The sequence below is a fragment of the Linepithema humile genome, chromosome 3 (genome assembly GCF_040581485.1).
Source record: "Linepithema humile isolate Giens D197 chromosome 3, Lhum_UNIL_v1.0, whole genome shotgun sequence".
Lineage (NCBI taxonomy): Eukaryota > Metazoa > Arthropoda > Insecta > Hymenoptera > Formicidae > Linepithema > Linepithema humile.
Genome location: NC_090130.1, coordinates 25,750,502 through 25,773,343, shown reverse-complemented (window position 1 = coordinate 25,773,343; position 22,842 = coordinate 25,750,502). Strand labels below are relative to the sequence as shown.

The 22,842-nt window shown below is 34.0% G+C and overlaps 1 protein-coding gene and 5 non-coding genes across 7 annotated transcripts in view; all 6 read left to right on the top strand.

Moving 5' to 3' along the window:
• LOC105675135 (alkaline phosphatase-like) overlaps nucleotides 1–22,842 on the top strand; it is a 181,594-nt gene that overhangs the window by 22,220 nt on the left and 136,532 nt on the right. For both annotated transcript variants that reach the window (XM_012372026.2, XM_012372016.2), the window contains one exon: nucleotides 15,551–15,798. In XM_012372026.2, coding sequence (XP_012227449.2) covers nucleotides 15,685–15,798 — 114 coding nt within the window. In that variant the 5' untranslated portion in view covers nucleotides 15,551–15,684. The remainder of the gene's footprint in view (nucleotides 1–15,550; nucleotides 15,799–22,842) is intronic.
• Nucleotides 12,043–12,162, top strand: LOC136999185 (5S ribosomal RNA). Its single transcript, XR_010889586.1, has one exon. It is a non-coding gene; the product is annotated as a 5S ribosomal RNA (ribosomal RNA).
• LOC136999174 (5S ribosomal RNA) lies at nucleotides 12,301–12,420 on the top strand. The gene has a single exon (XR_010889575.1). It is a non-coding gene; the product is annotated as a 5S ribosomal RNA (ribosomal RNA).
• On the top strand, nucleotides 12,559–12,678 carry LOC136999163 (5S ribosomal RNA). The gene has a single exon (XR_010889564.1). It is a non-coding gene; the product is annotated as a 5S ribosomal RNA (ribosomal RNA).
• Nucleotides 12,817–12,936, top strand: LOC136999152 (5S ribosomal RNA). The gene has a single exon (XR_010889552.1). It is a non-coding gene; the product is annotated as a 5S ribosomal RNA (ribosomal RNA).
• Nucleotides 13,074–13,193, top strand: LOC136999129 (5S ribosomal RNA). The gene has a single exon (XR_010889533.1). It is a non-coding gene; the product is annotated as a 5S ribosomal RNA (ribosomal RNA).

Genomic DNA, 22,842 nt, shown 5'->3' with positions numbered 1-22,842 from the left:
CGATGATTATTTGCGTATGTAGAACTCTCCGCAATACGGTGCATAAAGAATATGAGTAACCCGAAAAACTTTATCGTTTATATCCTGCTATTATTCTGTTCTTTTTATCCTGCTTCGCGATGGTGTCGCGTGATCATAAATATCTTTTCACGTATGTTACGAGCTTGGAAAAAAGAGGCGCGAATATTTCACGGAATGAAATGGACGAATTTAAATGGTAGCTGCATCTGTTGGCCGTAATCGCTAAATCAATGGACAGATCGAGTTGATGTTTACTTTTGCCCTACATTTGGTAGATTGAACAATATCTAGACTCGTTTTTGGACATGTCACAAAAAAGTATGAATGCAATGTGTGAATATAAATAATAATTGTAATATAAAATCTATTTATATATTTGAAAATTGTCGGAAAGTTTTGTCAAAGTCTTATTATTTTTATTTATGCAACAAAATTTCTTTAAAAATATTACAGAAATGATATCTCTTTAGATTATGAATTCTTTTTAAACTTCTGAATATTTCAATAGACAAAGCCGCGGAAAATCTTGCAGAAGATCGCAAGCTGCATGCAGCTTTCTGATCTTGCTTCGTTGATTGTTACGGTCTAAAAATACTCCATGAAAAATTAGTGACTGCACGCAGCTACGTAATATGATAGCTATATATTATATGGTTTTAATAGCTGTATATTAGATGGCTTCTTTTATGTATTTTCTTTTAATGTTTTAAAAGTATAAAAAATTTTTAGAAAGAACGTTTATAAATCGTTTAACCAATGTTTTTTTCTCAATGCGAGTACTTAGGATAATAAATCAATTTTTGTTTATACTACATAAATGTAATCAAAATCTTGTCCGATCGTTTGAATGTTGGAATTAAGTTTCGTATAGTATCTTATTCCTCATTTAACTTGAAGTGAACTTATTTACCAGAATTTCCATCCGAGAATTAGTTAGAAAGATATTTAATCTTGAATATTAAAAAGTTGTGAAAAGCGATGGGATGTGATCAAAACTTTCGTTAAAGAAAATCGACTCTAAATTACTTAAAGAATTCATAGAAGTAGGGAGAAATCTAAAAGCGTCGCAATATTTTTTGTGAGACTGTTATTGATTTTGTACCTTTAGTATGTACTTTAGAGTTAAAATTGTACAACCGTATTTGTTTTTCAGTACTGCCGAAAACAACAGTGTTATTTAATACACGCTTGTAATTAAAAGCTTGTAAATATATTTACAAGTTGTGTGAAGTAGGAATGCATTCAGCAGATTTAACTGTGCGGTACATTTTTTATTTGAAAACTTTTAGATAGTATGATTGGCGAATCACTCGCACATTAATGAGCGCTCTCTCTCTCTTATTTATGTTATGTTCTTTATTTTACTTTTCTTTCTTTTCCAAATATCTCTCAAATAATTGAGAGTACATATTTGAGTTTTATTGAGTTTTTTTTATAAATATTATATACGCAAGAAAGCAATATCCAGAAAGTTTTTCAGAATGTGTTTCACAAGTAAATTAGAAATGATTATCAACTGTATGTATTTTTGCAATGCGACAATTTTATCTTAATCTTTTCTGATTATCGTTTTTTTAATCAATAAATGGTCTGAAAAATGAAATAATGTAAAATCAGTGCGCTTATTGATTTTCGTGTGCATCCGTTAATCGTATTAAAAAGAAGAATGAGAGCGTTGCATTGTATTATGTAATTAAATCCTACATGGAACGAATTTCTGGGCCATAATTATGGACATGTACAATAGCAATGCTTTTCAGCAATGTTGAAAAATACATGCGGCTTCATAATTCCTATTTTTATTCCTATTCAATGTATGCAAATGGCGCGGGATATTAAACAGGAAGTCTTTTATGAAAATTGCTGGAATGGCCACTTTTACGTTTGTTTCTTTTGGCAAAGAAATGCAGAAAACTAAATATTTCACATAGAATTTGTTAATAAATTCCTTTGACTTACATGGAACAATATACACGAAGTATTCTGCATCGTAGTCGATCAATTCTGTTTATAAAGAAAAAATAATAATTTAATATAAAATTTAAATGATTAAATTTAATATAAAAAGTCAGTTTTCGTGAGCTATGTTACTTCCTTACTTCAAAATACTTTACATTCATTTGATCAGGATCTTATCAAGTATACCTTACTTCGGTATACCTCACCTGATCAGGACCTTGTGCAATATCAGGCTGACCGAACGTAAATTCTAGTTGGGATCTATTTCGAACGTGCAACTTTCTAAAAATATCACCTTTCCATCAACCGGAGCAATTAACTTGCCACAGATAGTGAAGCAGTCGATTTGCAAACTAATTTCTCACGCAGCGCTATCCTTCGAGTTGATATTTTTATTGCCGGCCTTTGACGTGTGATGCCTCTTCAAATTGGCTGTGCCGCTCAGTGGGATGCCGAGCTCAATCCAGAATTCGAATTTATATCGTACGAAACTCGCTGCGACTCGATCGCGCGGAGTTTATTCGGCGAATGCGTTTAAGCGGAAAATGGTAATAGCTCGTTATAAAAGTGAGCAATCGAACGTACGCGCGTCTTTAAAAGCGCGACAGTCATCGGCGCGCTCTGCATTGTAAATGGCAATCGCATCGCAGGTCACCGTATCTAATAGGAGGCGAGACGTCAATCCCGTTACGGCGAAAATCTGCGTGGTTACCCGCAACTTTTCCCTCAGTCGTGCAGACATCTGCATCGCAGATGCGGACGGTTAAAAGGTGCCCGCAGCTTTCCGCCGTTGCTCCACGGAAAGTCTCATTGATTATAAAATCTCGATTGAATATAAATATTTAACTTTTATGTTTCCTTCGTTTTGCATGCAGCTACTTTACTGCGAATTTAACGCAGCGAAAGACATAATTTTCTTATTATTTTGTATTTGCATCGCGGCACGGCAATTTGCGATGTCAAATATTTGCAAAAATTGCGTCGGGGATTTTTATATTATTCGATACTCAATTGAATAAAGTACTGCGAAGAATGATTGTTGTATTACAAATTGCTATATTGATGATGAAATTTGATGAAATAATTGCTTCAATTTATTGCTCGCTAAGGGCGATATAATGTCGAAAATATAGGGATATTGATATATTTCATCGAGCGTATATTTGCGTGTGTATCTATTGGCTGTAATGCAAACGTTTTATATCGAATTTTCCCGATGAAAAGTACGAATTCTGCGCTATCGTCGCTACACAGGACATTCGCATAATCCTAAAACGCGCACGGACGGCGTAATTCCCCCAGAGACGCCTTCGGGACGTATATATATATACCTTAAATATTTCTGACCACGTTCTCTCCTCTCGGAAATATTCAATCGTCGGAATTTCATATTTTACCGCCCGCCCATCTTCTCACGCAATAAATACCACACGTCGTGCCTATTTATCTCCGTGTGCGTGCGCGTGAATCGTACATGTATGTATATCGTTAATTCCTATCGCGCGAACGAGAAGTTACGGTTAAATAATTAATAGATACGAGCTGCGCGACAAGCTACGTTTTTGGTTAACCGCCGGTGTTAAACTCTACCGCCGTGTTAGTATCATGAGCAGTGACCTGAGTAAGCGGTAATTACCGTAAAACTCGTCGGCTAGCGGAGAGAGATTACACGCGAAAACCGTGACGCGGTATCTCCTTCGTCGCGGTATTTTTCTCTTAATTGCGAATTCGCAGGATTAAACGCACGTTCCTTAACGCCATGGTAAACTTCTGTCAGGAGTTGCTTTTCTTGCGGCGGTACGATCGATTTCGCGTTAACTCTCGTGACTAAACGTGACTTTCGCGTCCCAAATTCATAAATAAAGCTGAGATTATGTGAGTGCGCCGCGATAAACCTGAGGGCGCACGATAAAGCTGTTTCGGTTAAGTTGCACTGTACACAGTTCCGGGCGATACGCAACAACAACGGTAAATTAAAGATGCAATCCGCGATTGCGGTCGAGAATTCAAGTGGTTCGTCACGCTGAAAAAGCGATGCAAAATGCTCCTTGCATGTATCCGACATCATCGTTTTACTGTTGTGCACAACTGCACCTATAAAAATATCACAAACTGCTGCACAGCCATTTAACAATCGCGTATAGTCGATTCCATTTTTTGGCCATCTAACAATATGTACGAAAAAAAATAGGAGAAAACGTTTGGCATTGTGCTCTTGCAATTTTCATGAGTTTTGTATAGAGCGTATGCATTTTTTTTTTGGTGACCGTTTGCCGATTTAGAACATGAATTTGAGGGCAATGTGAATACGTCGCTGAAACCATCAGAAATCAAGAGAGTATTTCAAAGTGAAATATGAAGATAGATTAGAAGCGTTTCTTTTTGCTTCTGTTTTGAATGTTAATAGAATTTGTATACGTCTTACGGTTAAATCTAAGTAGTCATTAGAGAAAGTTTAGGTTGTTCATAATACGCTATTTTCGTTCATGATATGCAAATCGTCCTCAACGGAACGAATGGGATACGTGCTAGGAGCTATTTGAAACGAAACTCGTGCAACTTGAAGTCTCCTGAGAATCTTAGTGCGGCTTATATTAATTACGCGAGACCAATATGCTATACGTAACATGCACCTTCGTAATTTATACACACCTCGAGGTTGAGTACTGAATCAATTTCGAATTTACTGCTAGTACATATTTGGTGATAGATTTTGCGACATAATGGTTGATATTTTGAAAATAATATTACGAATCGAAAGTAATACAACTTTTTATGCATGAAATATCTCTAAATAATATTTTTTTAAATTTTCCGCGCGTTTAATTTGATAAAATTATCGAATTTCTCTGTATATTTATTTTGCTGTGCTTCGTAAAAAATATATAACGTGTTTTAATTGTTATTTGATATAAAAATATAATCATGGGGATATTTTGGATTTTATATATATTGAAGTTATGAATATAATTCTATATTCTTTCCAAATATGTAAATTGGATTTTTTTCTAAAAAGAATAGAAAGATCCATAACATATTTATCACGTCTCATCGAAAACAACAGTCCGTGTACCATTATTTGGAAGCCCTTGAGGGTTTTTGCTACTCCTCGTCAACATGTTTGATGGATTCGCTACCGTTGCTCTACAATTTTTTTTATTACTTATCTTTATCTATCTCGTTAGATCCGTATTTTGTAAGTACACTTGCCGTAAGTGTACTTTTTTAAAATTTACATTATTATTATAATAAGCTGTTTTTCAAACTTTTTAAGATTTTTATCATAAAAGTAGGAAAAAAGTTGGAGATAATTATCCGGTTTGTGTTGCATGCAAAAATTCTCGGAGCTGCACATTAAAAACTAGATAATTTTATTCCCATAGAAATAATCTTTCTACATATTTTAAATGTATCAGAACTTAAGATTGTCGCAATTTGCACATATGATTTTCGCGCAAAATTTAAAATATGAAGTGAAACTGTGGTCATACATTTCCGCAAGACAGTTTTTACGACACGGCGTAAAACTGAAAGAACAGTTTTTTTTAATTAACAATTTCTATTAAAAGAAGTGCACTACGGCATAAATCGTGATCCGGACCTCTTTCATTTGCTCTTAACATTTTCATACAACCTGCATTAGCGCAGAGTCAAACGACGTCGTAACGCTTACGTTATAGAACTCGTGAGGTGTTCAAAGGCAAAAAGACCTTAATCTCAGTCCTGACGCAATTAAAAAAAAAAATCCCGTGTGTAAATCACTAGGCCTTCTGAGTCTTCAAAGGAAATTGAAACAGCAGCAATCAGCAAGCGGCAAGTAATATATATTCGCGACCACCTTCGTTTGATCAAAGAGGGCTATGTTGTGACTACCAATGAAATCCTACACCCTCCTTGACACGACCTCTGCTCTTTATTCTACATCAGAGTTTTCGTAATTTTTAGTCGCGCCGTCCATTTTCCTTGACAGCGGGAATTTAAACTATATGGAGGATCTGGAAAAAAGAAAGCTTTCAAGAGCAGTCTAGCAAAGTTTGCCCTTTGAATGGAATGTTCTATCTTGTGTTTTCTTAGGTTGGTTGTAGATGGAAAGAAAAATTTTTCGCAAAACTGATTATACATTATGGATGTTTACCAAATTCCGCTCTCCTAAATTTTTCTTCTAAAAACGTTATGACAAAAATTTATGTCTATAAAAATAAAGAAGGTACTAATTTTTACATTATCGAGAAATATCAGATATGTTTGTGGGCGAAAATTTGTTTCTTCCGTAATTGAAATTCGAAAAGAAAAATTTTTTCAATCCGTACGCGTCAACAAAAATTATGTGTTAAAGTTTCGTAACGGTTCCTTTAAGTCTTTATTGCAAATACATAACAAATTGTGCTTCAAAGAATTAGACCAAAACTTTGATTGAAATTTTTATTAAAATCTTTTATCTGTAAGAAGTTTTCATATAAGCAATTCATTTCTCTCAAACTTGTTCAAGATTCCCGCAGGGATCTTTTGACAATTGTCTCTCTTTCATTTCTTTGTCACTCTATTTTTAAACGATTCTCTTTAATACCATTTCGCTTTGCTAATATTTCCTGCATTATACATACGCACGCACTTAACAATCCTCGCCTTGCACTGGCGCAAGTATAATTTATTTATGCACGGTGAGAGAATTCTTAAGCTAGAAATTCAGTACAACGTTTTTGTAGTCACAGGGGGTCATCGCTGTTTAACATTCTCTTAGCTAACAAAGACGATCCGCTGTGAGATATAAAACTTGATTGTCGCTTTTGAATTCCGAGTGCAATAGATAATACGGTATGGTACGCGTTAGTAATAATTTGTTTACCGCTGTTACAGTCAGCCGTAACCAGGCCGCTACGCTCGTAATGCTCACAGGAGCGATAAAGCTATTTAAACATGATTTTATACATTATCACTGTGTAGATCTGCGATATCTGCGTATCGGACAAACGTGCGTTACGCGTTGAGGGATTAAATGATTAACAGAATGAACGTAGTATTGTGTTGTATTCTGCGTAATCTTCGGCTTAAGAAGTAAAATATTTCAGGCGAAATCTTCAAATGTTCTAGTTATTTCGAAGTTACTTTTGTTAACATTATCTTCTAATCAACATTAGTTATTATACAAATAATCTATAATATGTTTAAATGCAAAAATAATATTTAAAAAGAAATACACATACTACTTTAATATTATTTCTTCTAACCGCCTCTATATATTTTCTTGTAATTCTTCGGTATTTAAAATTAAATAGATAAATATTATTACTAAATAATATTTGTTAATTATAAATTGGAAATGTACCTACGAAATATAATCGCGTGTTTAATCATTGTTTGTCGTTATTAAATTAATAACTTTGTTTAATGACATTTGGAATTCATGAAACTATTCAAAGGTATGCATTGAAAACAAGTGTTTTTTGCTTCGCGTTGATTGCCAATTGTCCGCCAATTGACCCGTTCGTGGCTGACAACGCCCTATTCGCGGTTAGAGCAGTGTTTGTGCACATTTCGCACGTGGAGTATTATTAATCAAACTTTGTGATAGAGTTAAAAATTCAAAAGCTACTTTTGCCTCGTTCCGCTGAAATATGCAAACGTGCGCCCGTCGCGTCCAAAATGCATAGAAATGTTGCGTCCGCGCCGTTATTCCTATCCCGCCGAGTAAATCTCGGCTATGTTTTTTTTTCGCTTGACACGAGAGTCTCGGAACTTTTCCCGCGAAAAACCCGCCAGACTTTTACAATGCGCGAGTTAGTGGCAGAGGGCAAGAATCGGCAGAAGTGCCGATCCATGCCGAATCCATGGATAAAACGTTTGCAAATCGTATGCCTTGTATATTTTCGAGCTGCTGGCTGCCGGTTTAAATTTTTCATGAATTAGTGTGTTGAAATGGTTAGCTGCGGAGAATGTGTTCCTCCATATACATTGGTTTGAATTCTAAATGGGTTAGATCGACGCGAAGCTTGAATGCTGCTTCTTTATGCTTCTCTTTAGCGAGATACTAAATAAACGCGCAAGTGAAATTTTTATCCAAAATGTGCCACCATTTTCAAAGTTATACGAAAAATCAGGCAAATTATCATAATTGCTTAAATACAATAGAATTTTTTTAAAAAGAATAATTTTATTTATGTAAAAACAGATTAAATTATTTAAATAAAATGTAGTTTATAAGTAATGGAACACACACACACACACACACACACACACACACACACAAATGGAAAAATTCAATAACAAAGAAGAATTTTTATGAATCATTCGAGAGTTATCAAAGTTTAAATACATTGCAGTAGAAATACCATTATAAGATTAAACGTGCTTGAAAATTTTATGGTCTATGAAAAAGCATCGAGGAAAATAGTGTGTAGAAACTTTATAGTTATATATTAAAATATTTTTTTTATTCTATAATAGCACTTCTGCTGTGTGTGCGATATCTTTAAATGCTCTGACATTTCTTGAATTTTATCAGTACATGAAAATTTCTTTTATATATTGATTTCTTTAATTTGTTTTATTAATTTGTATTATTAAAAGAGATTTTATCCAAAAAATTAAATTTATTAATCCTGAAGAAATAAGCTATGTTTTTTCTAGTGTTTTTTGAAAAAAAATACGGATCTAATTAATTTGTTTTGTTTTTTATTGCTAATTTTCATATTAAAAATCGCAATTAACTTATAACGTTTTATGTATGGTTATGGTGTGGGCTGCTTCAACTTACCCATTATCGAGTCGTAATGGAAAATAGAAGCGAGAATCAGAGAAACCGTGACCGCACGGAGGTCTCGTCCAACCGCGGGTTGGAGAAACAGCCGTTCTTGCTGAACCTATTACTTCCGGCAATATCGTCGAACTTTGAAAGAAACCGTTCGGCTTTAAAACTTCCTTGACACGCGACTTCACTTCAGATACTGCATATCTCGTAGTCCGTTTTACTCTTCCGATTCTATCAATTGGCTCACTGAATCTTTAAAGGTCCTTATTAACTTAATAATTATATATACTTTAATCTTTAATCAAGTAAGACGTTCGTAACGAATGTAGCGTAGACTTTATATTATCATAGAACGTTTATCAATTTTTTCAAGTGGCCGAGGACAGCGCAATGGTTTTCTCATTATAGCTTTCCCCACTTTCAGATAAATTCTTGTTTTTCCTATTTTCCGTCTTTCTTATGAGATACGTAATTAGTAAGACAGTAAAATATGTTACTCGTTTCTTTAGTGGAGCTATTGAGAAGTAGGCAATTAGGATCATTTATCTGGTATTAAGATCGAGGGTTTGGCAAGGGTCTTCCTCGCTTCTGTTGATTGGAAAGGAGAAATGATAAGAAAGGAAGCTCATTGAAAGAAGCCATAAGCCTTTCCCGCCATTATATATTTTTTGTTTCAATCAGGCAATAAGTGCGATTGTGCAAAATTGAAAGATTTACTTTATATTTTAACATATTTGGAACTTTTTAATAAATAAGTCGCATTTAATTAATTATAATTTTTTTTATTTTGTTTTCTATTTGATTTTCACAATATTTTCAAAGTTGTATAAATCAAGTTTTTATCCTAAAAATTAAGTTAATTGTTTTATTCAGAAACTATTACAACGTTAATTTCGTAATTATGTTTGCTAAAAAAATAAAAAAAGTTTATTTAAATAATGTTCATTGATATAATAAAAATTCAATAAATTTTCAACAATCGAGTTGTATAATTTTAGTGCAATTTTTAATCTCATACATCTCTAGCAAAATTAAACCGTCAATTATTTTTTTACAAAGATCAAATATTTATTAATTCCAAATAGCTATATCTATATGTTTTCGTGATGTGGCTCATTCCGTTTTTCTTGATATGGATAAAAGATATTTCTCTTTCAGTGATCTCTCATTAGTAAGTTAACTTTAAGAAGGAAGTGGATTAGAAGACAGAGGTGCCGTGATAATTTACGAGTTTCACACGATCATTTAAAGTAGGTGCACTTTAGAGATGTATAATTAAGCAAATACATAGCTTTTCATATATATATCTTCGAAGTATTTTACAAGTGAAGGAGTAATATCCGTTATATATTTTATTTATGCGCTAAACTTTCAAACCTTATTTTTTTCATTTTGTAATTAATCAGTTTCTATGTTAGAAATACATATTTTTTACTAATTTGATATGATATTTTATTGTAATTTTATAATGCATTGGGAAGATATTTTTTAATTTTTTATTTTACAGTTATTTTTGCTTGATTTAATATTTGTTTTATAAAAATAACAAGATATACATATTTTTGTCTCTTTAATAAATAATAAAATGTACTTCTACTATTATTTAAAAAAAATTCTGTTTTTTTTAAATATGTAGATTAAAAATATTTGTAATTATTGTGTAATTGTAAGATTGTTTTAAGCACTTAAAAGAAAGGTTTCGAATTTTTAATGCTAATTTTAGAGTTTGTGAATATTTATATTAAGAAGAATTTATATATGAATTTAATGGATTTTTGCGCAATTTAAAAAATTTTTTTCAGGTATACGGTTCAAAGACATAGCATAATTTATAAGCATCTATAAAAAAAAGAACTCTAGCGTGCTAGAGTTAAATAAAATCAATATCGGTTCTTTGTATCATTTATTTTGCGCGATGAAAGGCTGCGTTGAAAGGATTAAAAAGATATAGCACGGCAAGAGAAAAACCAGTAGGCAACATCCCGAATAATGCTTGAAAATTTCAGCTGATCGAGCAATTCAGACAGTTGAGATCTCAAGAGATTGAACTTCAAATAGTTTAGATCTTTCGAACTGAAAATATATTCTAACTGTTTGGACTAACTTTAGGTTCGAAAATTCACAAATTGTTATAGTTTGAACATAAAACTTATAAAATGCGTAATAATGCGTATACATAAGCCAAAAACGCAACTGAAAGATTAATTTAAAATATTCAAAAATATATTTCTAAATTTTTATTAATTAACAAACATTTATTTCATTCAGCATTAGATCTTTTTTAATAAGAATGCGTGGAAAAAATCGATTTCTAGTTTAAAATACTTTATTTTTTTTTTTTTTTTTATTTTACTTACACGTAAAATATTATATTTTAGAAATACTTTTTGTCTATCTATTAATTAACATCCGATAAGTAATAAATAATAAATAAATGATAAATTAGTTCGATAAAGTTGTTCTGTCGATGTTTGATGTCTTCTGGCTTTCTTTCTCCTCCTCTTTTTAGTGATCCATTGATGATTGCTTTTTTATATTATTTATTCGCAAAAATACGATGATATTTTACACGACATTTCCGATTTTAACCCCCATGCATTTTTGATCCATTCTTCGTTATATTGTGACATAGGTATAATGACTCGAAAAACCACAGTTGTATAAAACTACGATCCGATCGACACTTCGAAACAGGCAACTATAAATAAAAAATTGTGCAGTTAGTTTTGCACGCCCATCCGCTACACTTATCCTACATCTAAACTATAAAACTTTTATATGCTTTTCACGTTTTTCACAGATGAAAAATAATACACACATTTTGAGAGTAATACACAAAGCGTTTTATTACCTTATATTATAATGTTATAAGCAAGAATAAATATACAAGTTAAAATTAAAGATTCGTGAAGTAAACTATATAAATTAATAGCGGAAGAGCTCGTTAATAGTGCAGAATATTAATTGGCAATTATTAGGAAATAATATCAATATTCATCGCGATTTTGAATTTGCAGTTTATTGCGACACAAAGATAGCGGGTTGATGTGTATACGCTGTATTGTAGGTCATGAAAAACAACAAGCGTCTTATATAACAAAATACATTATCTGCTGTTGACTTTTTTTTAAGTCAATACTAGATGGGACGACCGCCTGGGGACACTATGTGCTGTTCTCTTTTGCAAATTTAAACATTGTCCGTTAGTTTACAGTTTTCTTTTTCATCCATATTTAATGTTTTGCCGCGCAATATTTATTTTATTTAAAACTGTTTCATATTCCATTTATCCCAAAACTGAAAACGTTATTATCGTCAACGGCCATACCACGTTTTAATGCACCAGTTCTCGTCCGATCACTGAAGTTAAGAAACGTTGGGCGTAGTCAGTACCAGGATGGGAGACCGCCTGGGAACACTGTGTGCTGTTGACGTTCTCTTTTGCAGATTTAAATATTATTAGTCAACTTATAATTTTTTTTTCGCCCATATTTAACCTTTGTCGCCCAAAATTTATTTTATTTAAAACTGTTTCATATTCCATTTGTCCCAAAACTGTAAACGTTATTATCGTCAACGGCCATACCACGTTTTAATGCACCAGTTCTCGTCCGATCACTGAAGTTAAGAAACGTTGGGCGTAGTCAGTACCAGGATGGGAGACCGCCTGGGAACACTGTGTGCTGTTGACGTTCTCTTTTGCAGATTTAAATATTATTAGTCAACTTATAATTTTTTTTTCGCCCATATTTAACCTTTGTCGCCCAAAATTTATTTTATTTAAAACTGTTTCATATTCCATTTGTCCCAAAATTGTAAACGTTATTATCGTCAACGGCCATACCACGTTTTAATGCACCAGTTCTCGTCCGATCACTGAAGTTAAGAAACGTTGGGCGTAGTCAGTACCAGGATGGGAGACCGCCTGGGAACACTGTGTGCTGTTGACGTTTTCTTTTGCAGATTTAAATATTATTAGTCAACTTATAATTTTTTTTTCGCCCATATTTAACCTTTGTCGCCCAAAATTTATTTTATTTAAAACTGTTTCATATTCCATTTGTCCCAAAATTGTAAACGTTATTATCGTCAACGGCCATACCACGTTTTAATGCACCAGTTCTCGTCCGATCACTGAAGTTAAGAAACGTTGGGCGTAGTCAGTACCAGGATGGGAGACCGCCTGGGAACACTGTGTGCTGTTGACGTTCTCTTTTGCAGATTTAAATATTATTAGTCAACTTATAATTTTTTTTTGCCCATATTTAACCTTTGTCGCCCAAAATTTATTTTATTTAAAACTGTTTCATATTCCATTTGTCCCAAAACTGAAAACGTTATTATCGTCAACGGCCATACCACGTTTTAATGCACCAGTTCTCGTCCGATCACTGAAGTTAAGAAACGTTGGGCGTAGTCAGTACCAGGATGGGAGACCGCCTGGGAACACTGTGTGCTGTTGACGTTCTCTTTTGCAGATTTAAATATTATTAGTCAGCTTATAATTTTTTTTTTTACTCATATTTAATGTTTTGCCGCGCAAAATTTATTTTATTTAAAACTAGTAGAAACTCAAGAGCCATGAAATATATAAGGCATTCATTAAAATATTTAATGTATTAAAAAACATTATATTTTTGTTCCTTGTTTTTCAATTTTTTATTTTTATAAATGATTATTATAGTATTTTTTGCACCTTTGTGTTGTAGATTTGTTAGCGTTGCCTAAGCTAAGAATTAATTATAATCAAGTGGAATTAATCTTTATTTTGAGCAACATTAACGAATCTACACCCCTGTCGAGCTGGCCCTTTCACCTTGCACAAATAAAAAAACCAATAGCGCAAAATTATAAGCTATTTATGAGCTTTCATATTCCGCAAATTAAAATTTTTGAGCTGGTCACGCTGAGCATGAATTTAATGTTTTTTGTGGGGAGGCTGAGTCGATATCGACTTAACACCAAATTCCGGGTTAAAAATAAAAATATTGTATCAATTTTTGCGGTAGAATTAAGAGCTATTTATGAGCTTTTGAACTGATATAGTTTCGATTTTTAAGCTCATCCCCTTAGTCCTCAAACAACCCTTAATCGATATCGACTTAGCCCCCTCCCCACAAAAAACATTAAATTTATGCTCAGCGTGACGAGCTCAAAAATTTTAATTTGCGGAATATGAAAGCTTATAAATAGCTTATAACTTTGCGCTATTGATTTTTTTATTTGTGCAAGATGGGGGGGGCAGCTCGACAGGGGTCGAATCTACAGAAGTGGAAAAGATAAGAAAGTAATACATTTATTAGAATAAAAGTTTTAAATACAAGGGACAGAATATATATTTTATCGTAATACATTAAATATTTTATAACATCTTAAATATCGGCTCATGGAATTTGGTGCTTATAATCTTCAATATGGAGTATTTATTTTTGTGATTTACGTGCGTATGGTGCCTTATATATATTTCGATGTTGGCTTGGGGCGCTAGTGTTTTGTTTTTATTTTTTTTTTTTTGGATCTACATCGCGTACGTTTGCTGCTGTTATCACCTTGCCATTATTTGTTCGGCGACACTCGACTCGGTCGAACGCGACGGAGAGCGCTCTGTATCGTAGAATCGTAAATCTAAATTGTTCTCAAATACGATAAATTTTGAAATTATTTCGTACAAGTATACAAAATTGTCAGTTAATATAGAGCGCTAATCAGTTTCACATAGCTTGCATATTTTATTCCGTGAATCTTTGATTTTAACTTGTATATTTATTTCTTTTATAACATTATATAATATAAGATAGATAAAACGCTCTAATCATTTCAAAGTACAAATCTGTATTAATTCTTATCAATGAAATATACAGATGTATAAAAGTAGTTCAGGTATAACATAGCTGCGACAAATAGCACATATAAAATTAATGCGTAATTTTTTATTTTCTTTTGTTACCGTCTGTTTTGAAATGTCAAACGAATCGTAGTTCTATATGTCGTGTTATTTTGAGTTATACTTTTGTCATGATGTGACAAAGTATAATCAGGAATGCGCAGGAGTTAATGTCGAAAATGTCGTACAAAATATCGGGCGATCGTTGCGAGTGAATGTTATAAAGGGACAGTCAATGATGAATTACTGAGAAGAGAAAGCTCAGGGGGACATCAGGCTTTGGACATCGGCAGAGTAGCTTTGAGATAAATAATTCATGATTTATCTATTATTTGCGTGTAGTGTTAAGCGTGTAATGTCAAGTCGTCCAGCAAATTGGGAAGTTCGAATCTTTGTTCGTTTATTTTCTTTTAATCTCTTTCTCTCTTCTTTATAGTCTCTTATATATTATTTTATAGATTACATATTATTAATAAGAGAAATATGTTTTTTAAACATTTTATGAACCAATTTTATTAGTTTTATTCAATATAAAAATTTTTATTAATATTGACATCTGTGTAAAGTTAGGCAAAAACAAGAAACTAATTATTTTCTCTGTTCAAATCGTACTATTTCTGCTTCAATTTTCTTTATTGTCCAAACTGCTCAAATCTGGAGACACTGCGAGTTGAAAAGATTTTCTTTTTTTTCCTTCGAACTGGTCAAACAGTTTGCTTTCGAACAAAATGTTCGAATCTTTTGTCTGATCCTATTTCCGAATAAAATTGCAGTTTGCTTGCGCAATCGGAAAAGCGGAGCGATTTTGTCAAAATACGAACTATTGACCTTCCTGAGAGTTAAATTCCGAGCAACGCGTGACAGTGCTTTATTTTCAATTTCTGATAACTTCTGTTGATTCGACTACATCGTACAAACACGATATTTATCTGTTACAGAGAGGCGCTTCTGGTATGAATCGGCTACGCGGGCGATTGAGGCGCGGATCAGTGCTGCGGCTCGTTCCAGCGTCAGCGGCACGACGCCGCCGACCGGGGTGGCACGCGGCGTCATCCTCTTCGTCGGCGACGGCATGGGCATGAGCACTCTCACGGCGGCGAGAATCCTCTCCGGTCAGCGTCGTGGTAACACGGGCGAGGAAGCGCAGCTTGCGTGGGACGACTTTCCGGCGGTGGCGTTGGCGCGGGTGAGTACTTTGTTGAATTTTCTTTACTCGCGGAAAGAGACGCCCGTAAAACCGACGCTTTACGTGTGTGAAATTTGCCGCGCGGTAAACTGTTGGGTTCGGAGCACGCAAATTGTTAGGTCGGCGCACGTACATGAGACCCAACATTTTACGCGTTTCTCACGTGCACGCCAAGCCCGCGGTAAATTGAAAATTGAAAAATGTCTTGAGCAACGAAAGTGGCGTTTTGTGAAACAAAATTCACTTACGCTAGCAAAATCTGAACTTTTAACATTTTCGTCTTGGTGTGGCAGAGTATTATTAAATACTTTACGTATAGTAAAACACCAATTATCCGAATATTCGGACACTAATTATTCATTTTCCTTGATCAAGCGATATATCAAACACGAATAATTCTTTACGTAGAAATTTTTCATTTAAAATGATTATAAAAACGGTTATATTATCTATTTATCCGAAAAATTATGAAAAATTAAGAATTTAATTGTTATTATATTTTTGCTTAATGTTCAACTTTCATTTTTCTTGATTTGAAACTAATTTTAAAAGTAGTTTTACGCAGGTAATCAATATATATATATATATAATAAGCGTTTACTCTTATTCAAATATAATCAGCATTTTATCGTGTAACATCCCTTATATGCAATTTCTAGACAAATTTAAGCTAGTTTCAAAAAAATTGGTTTGGATATTATTTCTCAAGATCTAATTTTCACTATACTATACTAATTTAACTATGCTATACATATGAATACCATACTATATGAAATTAAAATTCTGCTAAGGCAAGTCTTTAAGCTTTATTTTATTTTATTTTCCACGGAAAATAAATAATATGATTTTATTATCTATTTATCTGAAAAGATACGAAAGATTAAATAAGAAATAAAGTTTTAGTATCTATTTACGTGCGAGGAAAGTCAAACTATGATCTTCAATTAAAAAATTTTATCGCTATTCCGACACTTTTCTTGATTAGGTGTACAGTTCTTTTAATAGAAAGTAGTTATACGAAGCTTAACGATATCCCATATGATCTTTCTGCGGATTATATCCCTGAAGACTATCAGGCAGATGTTTTTCCCTCCGATTACGACGTAGATAATCTCGAGAAATCGCTGATGCTCGTTCATAATAAGCGGTGTGCGCGAAAGAAAAATTCAATGTGCTGAATTCACTTCGTTAAGGCAGTAGGATATTTGCATGCAAATTTAATCGACGCGTGTACACACATTTCTACATGGATTACAGATTGTGTATTCGCATTTTAATTAAGCTTACGGTCAAGCGTTCGCGTAGGTATTTTCTTTTTCCCCGCTCGTATAAACATCTCGCGCTGCGCACTTCAAATACTAAATCCGTGTTGTGCTTAGTTAAAGCGATTAACGTAAAATACGTTCGTCCTGTTTTATCAACGATTTCGTCTCAAATTATGTTCGTTTGATTTTTCCATCTACCGACGCTGCTTCGTCAATCCTTTTTCGAATCTCCCTTGATTTTTCCCGGAGAGCAAATGCGGCGGGCGGATCGAGAAAAATTTTTGCCGGAGATTCCTTTGGGAATTTGCGTGAGAGAGACCCTCTCCTATGTTGTTTGAAGATTTGCTTATTACAGTGCTTCGTCGTTGTAACGAAGTGCAGCAAGCAGTTGAAGATTTACTCTCTACCTGTTTTTTATAATTCTTGTTTATTAGTTTGATAAAGTGAGGATTGCCCGAGAGTAAACACGCATTTCTTTTGATCCCGCAAGTAGCAAAGAATATTTAATCATGAGGAAAGAGTATCATCGTGTCGTATTTCTCGAACGTATTTATTACTCTGGGCACGTTTGCCATGTAAGGAAACTGATTTCAGATTTATAACTAACATAAAAAATAATTCCAGTCTTAAAAATTTTATTTTACAAGAGAACATTATTACAGTAGAATTTAATGGTGAAAAAAATTCTCATCCAGCACAGATTATATTACATATAAGATTTCAAAAGTGTTGTTTTAAATTCATTATTTTTTTATCAGATAAGCCGATTTATTGTTTATAAGATTTGCTTATTATCCGATTGGTATAATCTCGCTCTATATTACTCTATATATATTTGATATCTTTAATAATGAAGTGAAATCTAAGATAATTTAGTCTTAATAATTTAAATAGGTAATAAGATCTAGTTAATGGCTAATTTTATTTAAGTTTCAAAACAGAGATCAAACTTATATATTCATTTTCGCCGAGATAAAAGTTTAAAAAAATTTCCTAAGAAAAGTTTTGAATAAATAAGTCAATTTTGCAGAATGATGTTTGAAATCAAGGTGCATTTGTAGACTTGGAATTATACATAATGCTATAAGCAGTTCGCTGTAGAAACTTGCAGTTTCTACAGTTAGTTTTCTATAGTTAGGTTTCTGCAGTTGGTTTTCTATAGCTATAATCTTAATTACATTTTGCTTTAAAACTGAGATTTATTTCAGTATTTATTCATAAAGATAAAAATTAAAAAAAAAAGTAGACCAATCAAGATAAGTTTCGTTAAAAAAGGCCAATTTTGGTCTAATGTGATTGAAAGCAAGGTCTATTTCTAGACCCCTGAAACAAACGGTCTACTTTCGAAACTTGTATTTTCCACAGCTAGTTTTCTAGTAGGTGTTTTATTAATATTAATTAAATTTCATTTTGAAATAGAGATCTGCTTTAGAATTTATTTATCAAGATAATTAGAAAAAATTTTCCTGAACAAGATTTTCATCAAAAAGAATCAATTTCGCATGGTTAATGCAGCAAATTTTAATAAAATTTTCTTTTAAAACAGTAATGTAATTTAGAACTCGTCGATGTTAAACTTCATTGTTGTAGAAATTAAGGAAGATACATTTTTCGAAAAAAGCTTTTGTTGAGGGAAATCAATTTCGTAAAATAATGCACAAAATCAAGATGCATTTCTAGACGTAGAATTATACATGGCGCTACAAGCGATCCGCTGTCGAAACTCGTTTTCTGTAAGGGGATTCAAAACATCCATCACGGATATCGGTGTTTGCACACGAATGTACGGCCGTATATGTATTATACTCCTCACGCGTTGCTTATATTCCCCGTGCATCGTTCTGCTTTCCATTTACCGTATCAAGCATGGTTCTTCCGTGCTTTCGTTCCCACGACGCATCCCGAAACCATCGAGAACATCGAGCATGAAACTTTTCGGTAAAACTCCCCGAGGATATTGCACGCTGTTTCGGCATTGATTACAGAGACTTGCTTATTATCCGATTGATATAATCTCGCTCTCTTACCGCTCGAGTTGGAATCGCGCGAGTTGAAATAGACACGAAGCTTTTGAATCCATGAGAAATTTCCTAAAACAAAGCACACGCGTGTATGACGGATTTTTATCTAAAAATTTTCTTTTGCTATCTATCTCGGTCATATCTCTCTCTCTCACTCTTTCTCTCTCTCTCTCCCTCCCTCCCTCTCTTCCTCTCTCCCTTTGTAAGCAATTTGTAAGAATATCGCAAGATGTTATATAAACTTTTGACTTTAATGCTCTTTTTCTCTTCAAGCTTACATTGTTTTGACAGCAAGCTAATTTGCGGGAATATCGATTATCTTATCGTTGCATTACCTCTCGATGGCAAAGGACTAAATGTTATTTTTGCGAATTGGAGCAAGTGATATTTGCTGTCTTGCGACGCACAGTACCTTTCCAGCTCGTAAATTTTTCTTGTTCTTTGTCAAGTGGTATTATCATTTCTCATGTATCCCTCCCACTGCGTCTTCTCTAGTGCTTTTCTCCCTAGGTGACACACCTGGGAAGCGTTGTTGGTTGGAAACAAAGTTCCCGGAATAGTCCCTTGGGAAGTTCCTTCGCAGGGTTAGAGCCGCGTTGATAGGGGACTTGTTTATTTTCGCGTGGATATAAGCGGGACAGCGTGTACAAAGGTCTATGAACGAAAACAAAGTACAAGTCGCGTATGTAAATATGGCTTGTAGAGGGCCATATTTAGTTCGAAACGGAGAAGTTAGTTCAGAGCTCGACTGCTGCCTAAATTTGTATAACGTAATGTGGGATCTGTTTCATCATAAAAAGGATATTCTAATTTAGGTTAATGAGTTTCGCAGGCTTAATAAATTTGCTTTAATTTAAGTTAGAAGACAAGTAACTTGTTTACACTTACGAACGATTCTCTTTGATGAACCGAAGAAGCTCTCGTCGAAATTATTCGCATAAAGTCTCATTTTATTATCCTTCGCGGAACACACTTTCGTGAAATATTGCTCTTTATCCCCGATAAACTTCGTATACGTTAAACGCAAATTATATGTCGCACGCCGAAAGTGTAGCGACCGTTAAAATATTTCACGCCGTCCGGAGTTTGATTTTCTGTAGGTCCATCGCGCGTAATGCGCAATCGGCTGTTAACCTTAAGCGATCATTAAATTACATGACACCTGCACGATTGGGTATACACTTCGATGGTAGCACGCGTGCATCATACCAGCGTATAACGATTTATTGTCGAAACACGTAGCGCGTGACATTTATCAGGATAATAATTAATTGTGGGTTACGCAGGCGCGGATGACTAATGACTAAGCCGCCGCGGCGCATTAAACGGACATCGATCACTCGCGCATTTGCTATCTTTGAAATTCTTGCGATGTATAAATTGCGATTCTAATTTGCAAGCACACACATAATTAGGTTGCTACGAGTGGAATAATCACTCCAGATGTTCAGCCAAATTAAGACTCCATTCGATTTCGCTTCCTTGAGTTATACGCGAGGTTGAGTTATACGTGGGATCACAGACTCTTCACGGTAACTCATTTTAAAGCCTTTCGTGTGACATTAAGTGAGTAGAATTAATCCTCCATGACTGTGAAGTTTTTCATTGCCGCGGTCATGTATACAGGATTTATATCTTTCGCATTTTAAACAATTTTATTGCAGTTGATGGCTTTGAAATATGTTTGCGCAAAATCCAGCAATATTTGAAAATAGTTTTTTTGCTTTCATTGCATTTTACACCATTTTCTTAAAAAAAACATTGAGTTTGTAATTGTCAATTGTTTACAAAAAAATAACAATAACAATAAGAAAATTACAAAATCGAGAGAAATAATAAAAGTTTATCGGAAACCAAAGCGTTGAGTAATAAACGAAAAAGAAAGTACGACAACGATAGGTGTGAAATGTTAGTAAATAATTACATATACTGGTTATGTCTTTTTTATGCCGTATCACATATACGCGTCTGAGCGACTAATGAACGTGGAAAGTAACACATAATGAAGATGTGTTATAATGACTCTGTTTTATAAAAGTAAGGTTAGCGAAATATACAATTAAATTACTGAAATCACTGCAACATAAAGTGCCCTGTCTCTAAAGATTTTTGCAAGCGCACGCTGATTAAGTCTTTTTCTCATGCTTTGAGTTACTATACGCTGTTAAATTTTTGAATCCTCTTTTTTCAACGTGAACACCTACGCCATGAGAGATACAAAGAGCGCTGCAGCAAAGCGAATGCCGGAATATGGCGCGAGCTCTCTTCTGTCTCTTCCTCCCCCTCTCGGTCTGCAAACATAAAAATAATTTCGCACTCGAAACGCTTGCGCGCGTGCTGCACACGTTTTTTCATCGCAAATTGCGTCAATTTAATCGAGACACGGTCTGCTAAATATCGGACAAATTGCACGAAATTTGCAATCGCGCGTTTTATTTTGCATCGTTTTGTCGTGAAGTCCTTCCCTGATACATTTTTGAAAAATACATTTAGCAGAGAATTCTTTCAAACGCCATATTAACACAGACGAAATAACGAAGTACGAGTAATATTTAGACTGCATGAGCGCATATTAAATTTAATATAGAGATACGTAAAGAATATACACGAGGAAAATGCTAAATTTCACCCATTTTCGCAATTATCCTATTTTTCGTAACAGACGTTGATAATTAATTTAATATTATTCTCATAATTTAATACACAATGAATGTATTTTAGAATACATAACGAATATATCTTTAATTCTTAATTCAGATTATTTTAGATGTAAGACGACATTAAAAATTAACGAAATTAAATATTTAAGATATAAAGGGTATCATTTATCATGGAGTAGCCAAATTGAGAAAAAACTTAGGACGTTTTAAAAATTCCTTTTCTAAGTTAACGATAAAATTCTTGCACACTTAACAAAAAATTTTATTTATAATATTAAATATAGCAAAACATGGTAAAAGGTTTAATGCAAAAATAATTGATACTACCAAAATTGGTGACACATTCTTCTTTTGATTCAGACACTCTCTCTCTCTCGCTCTCTCTATTTCGGGATGTTATTCACGCAGGGTTAATCTTGGTATAAGTAAAAACACGATAAATCTGGCGAGTTGACACTTCCTACGCGATGTAGCGCACCGTGCCGCGATTTTCTCTTCCTGTCTCTGTGTATGCATAACACGTTCCGTGCATATTGCGATTCCGCGAGATGTTTCCATCCAACGGCCCGGGATCTCCCCGGACGGCCGAAAAGCATTGTAACAAACGACTCGTTTTCCGGCAACCGAAGCGGGGCACGTATCGTAAACAAATGAAGGGCCGGGGACACAACTAATGAAACTTGCAAATCGATCACGTAGCAAAGGCCGACGTAAAATTCGCAGTTTTATGGCGTCACGGCCTCGATGAGCGCTGTGAAATAATAATCCGCCGTCGGCTCGTCGAAACAAATTAGTTGTAATATTTCACGCGAAGAAAATACGATTATAAACGCTGCAATTCTGAAATTTATGTCTCGAACAGATGAAATGCATTGGTGCGCGCATTACGTTCGTATTGACAATATTAATGCGGTATGTAATCAAACTGCGGTAGAACGCAATTTGTAGTAGTTTAATATAAACTTGTGCTTTTACAGTTCAGTGACGGTGAGAGAGAGAGAGAGAGAGAATTTTCGCATGTTGGGTGTTTTCATGTGAGCAATATTTTATTGATAACGTAATTTCATTGACAATGATAAAGGATTCAAGTTTTATTCT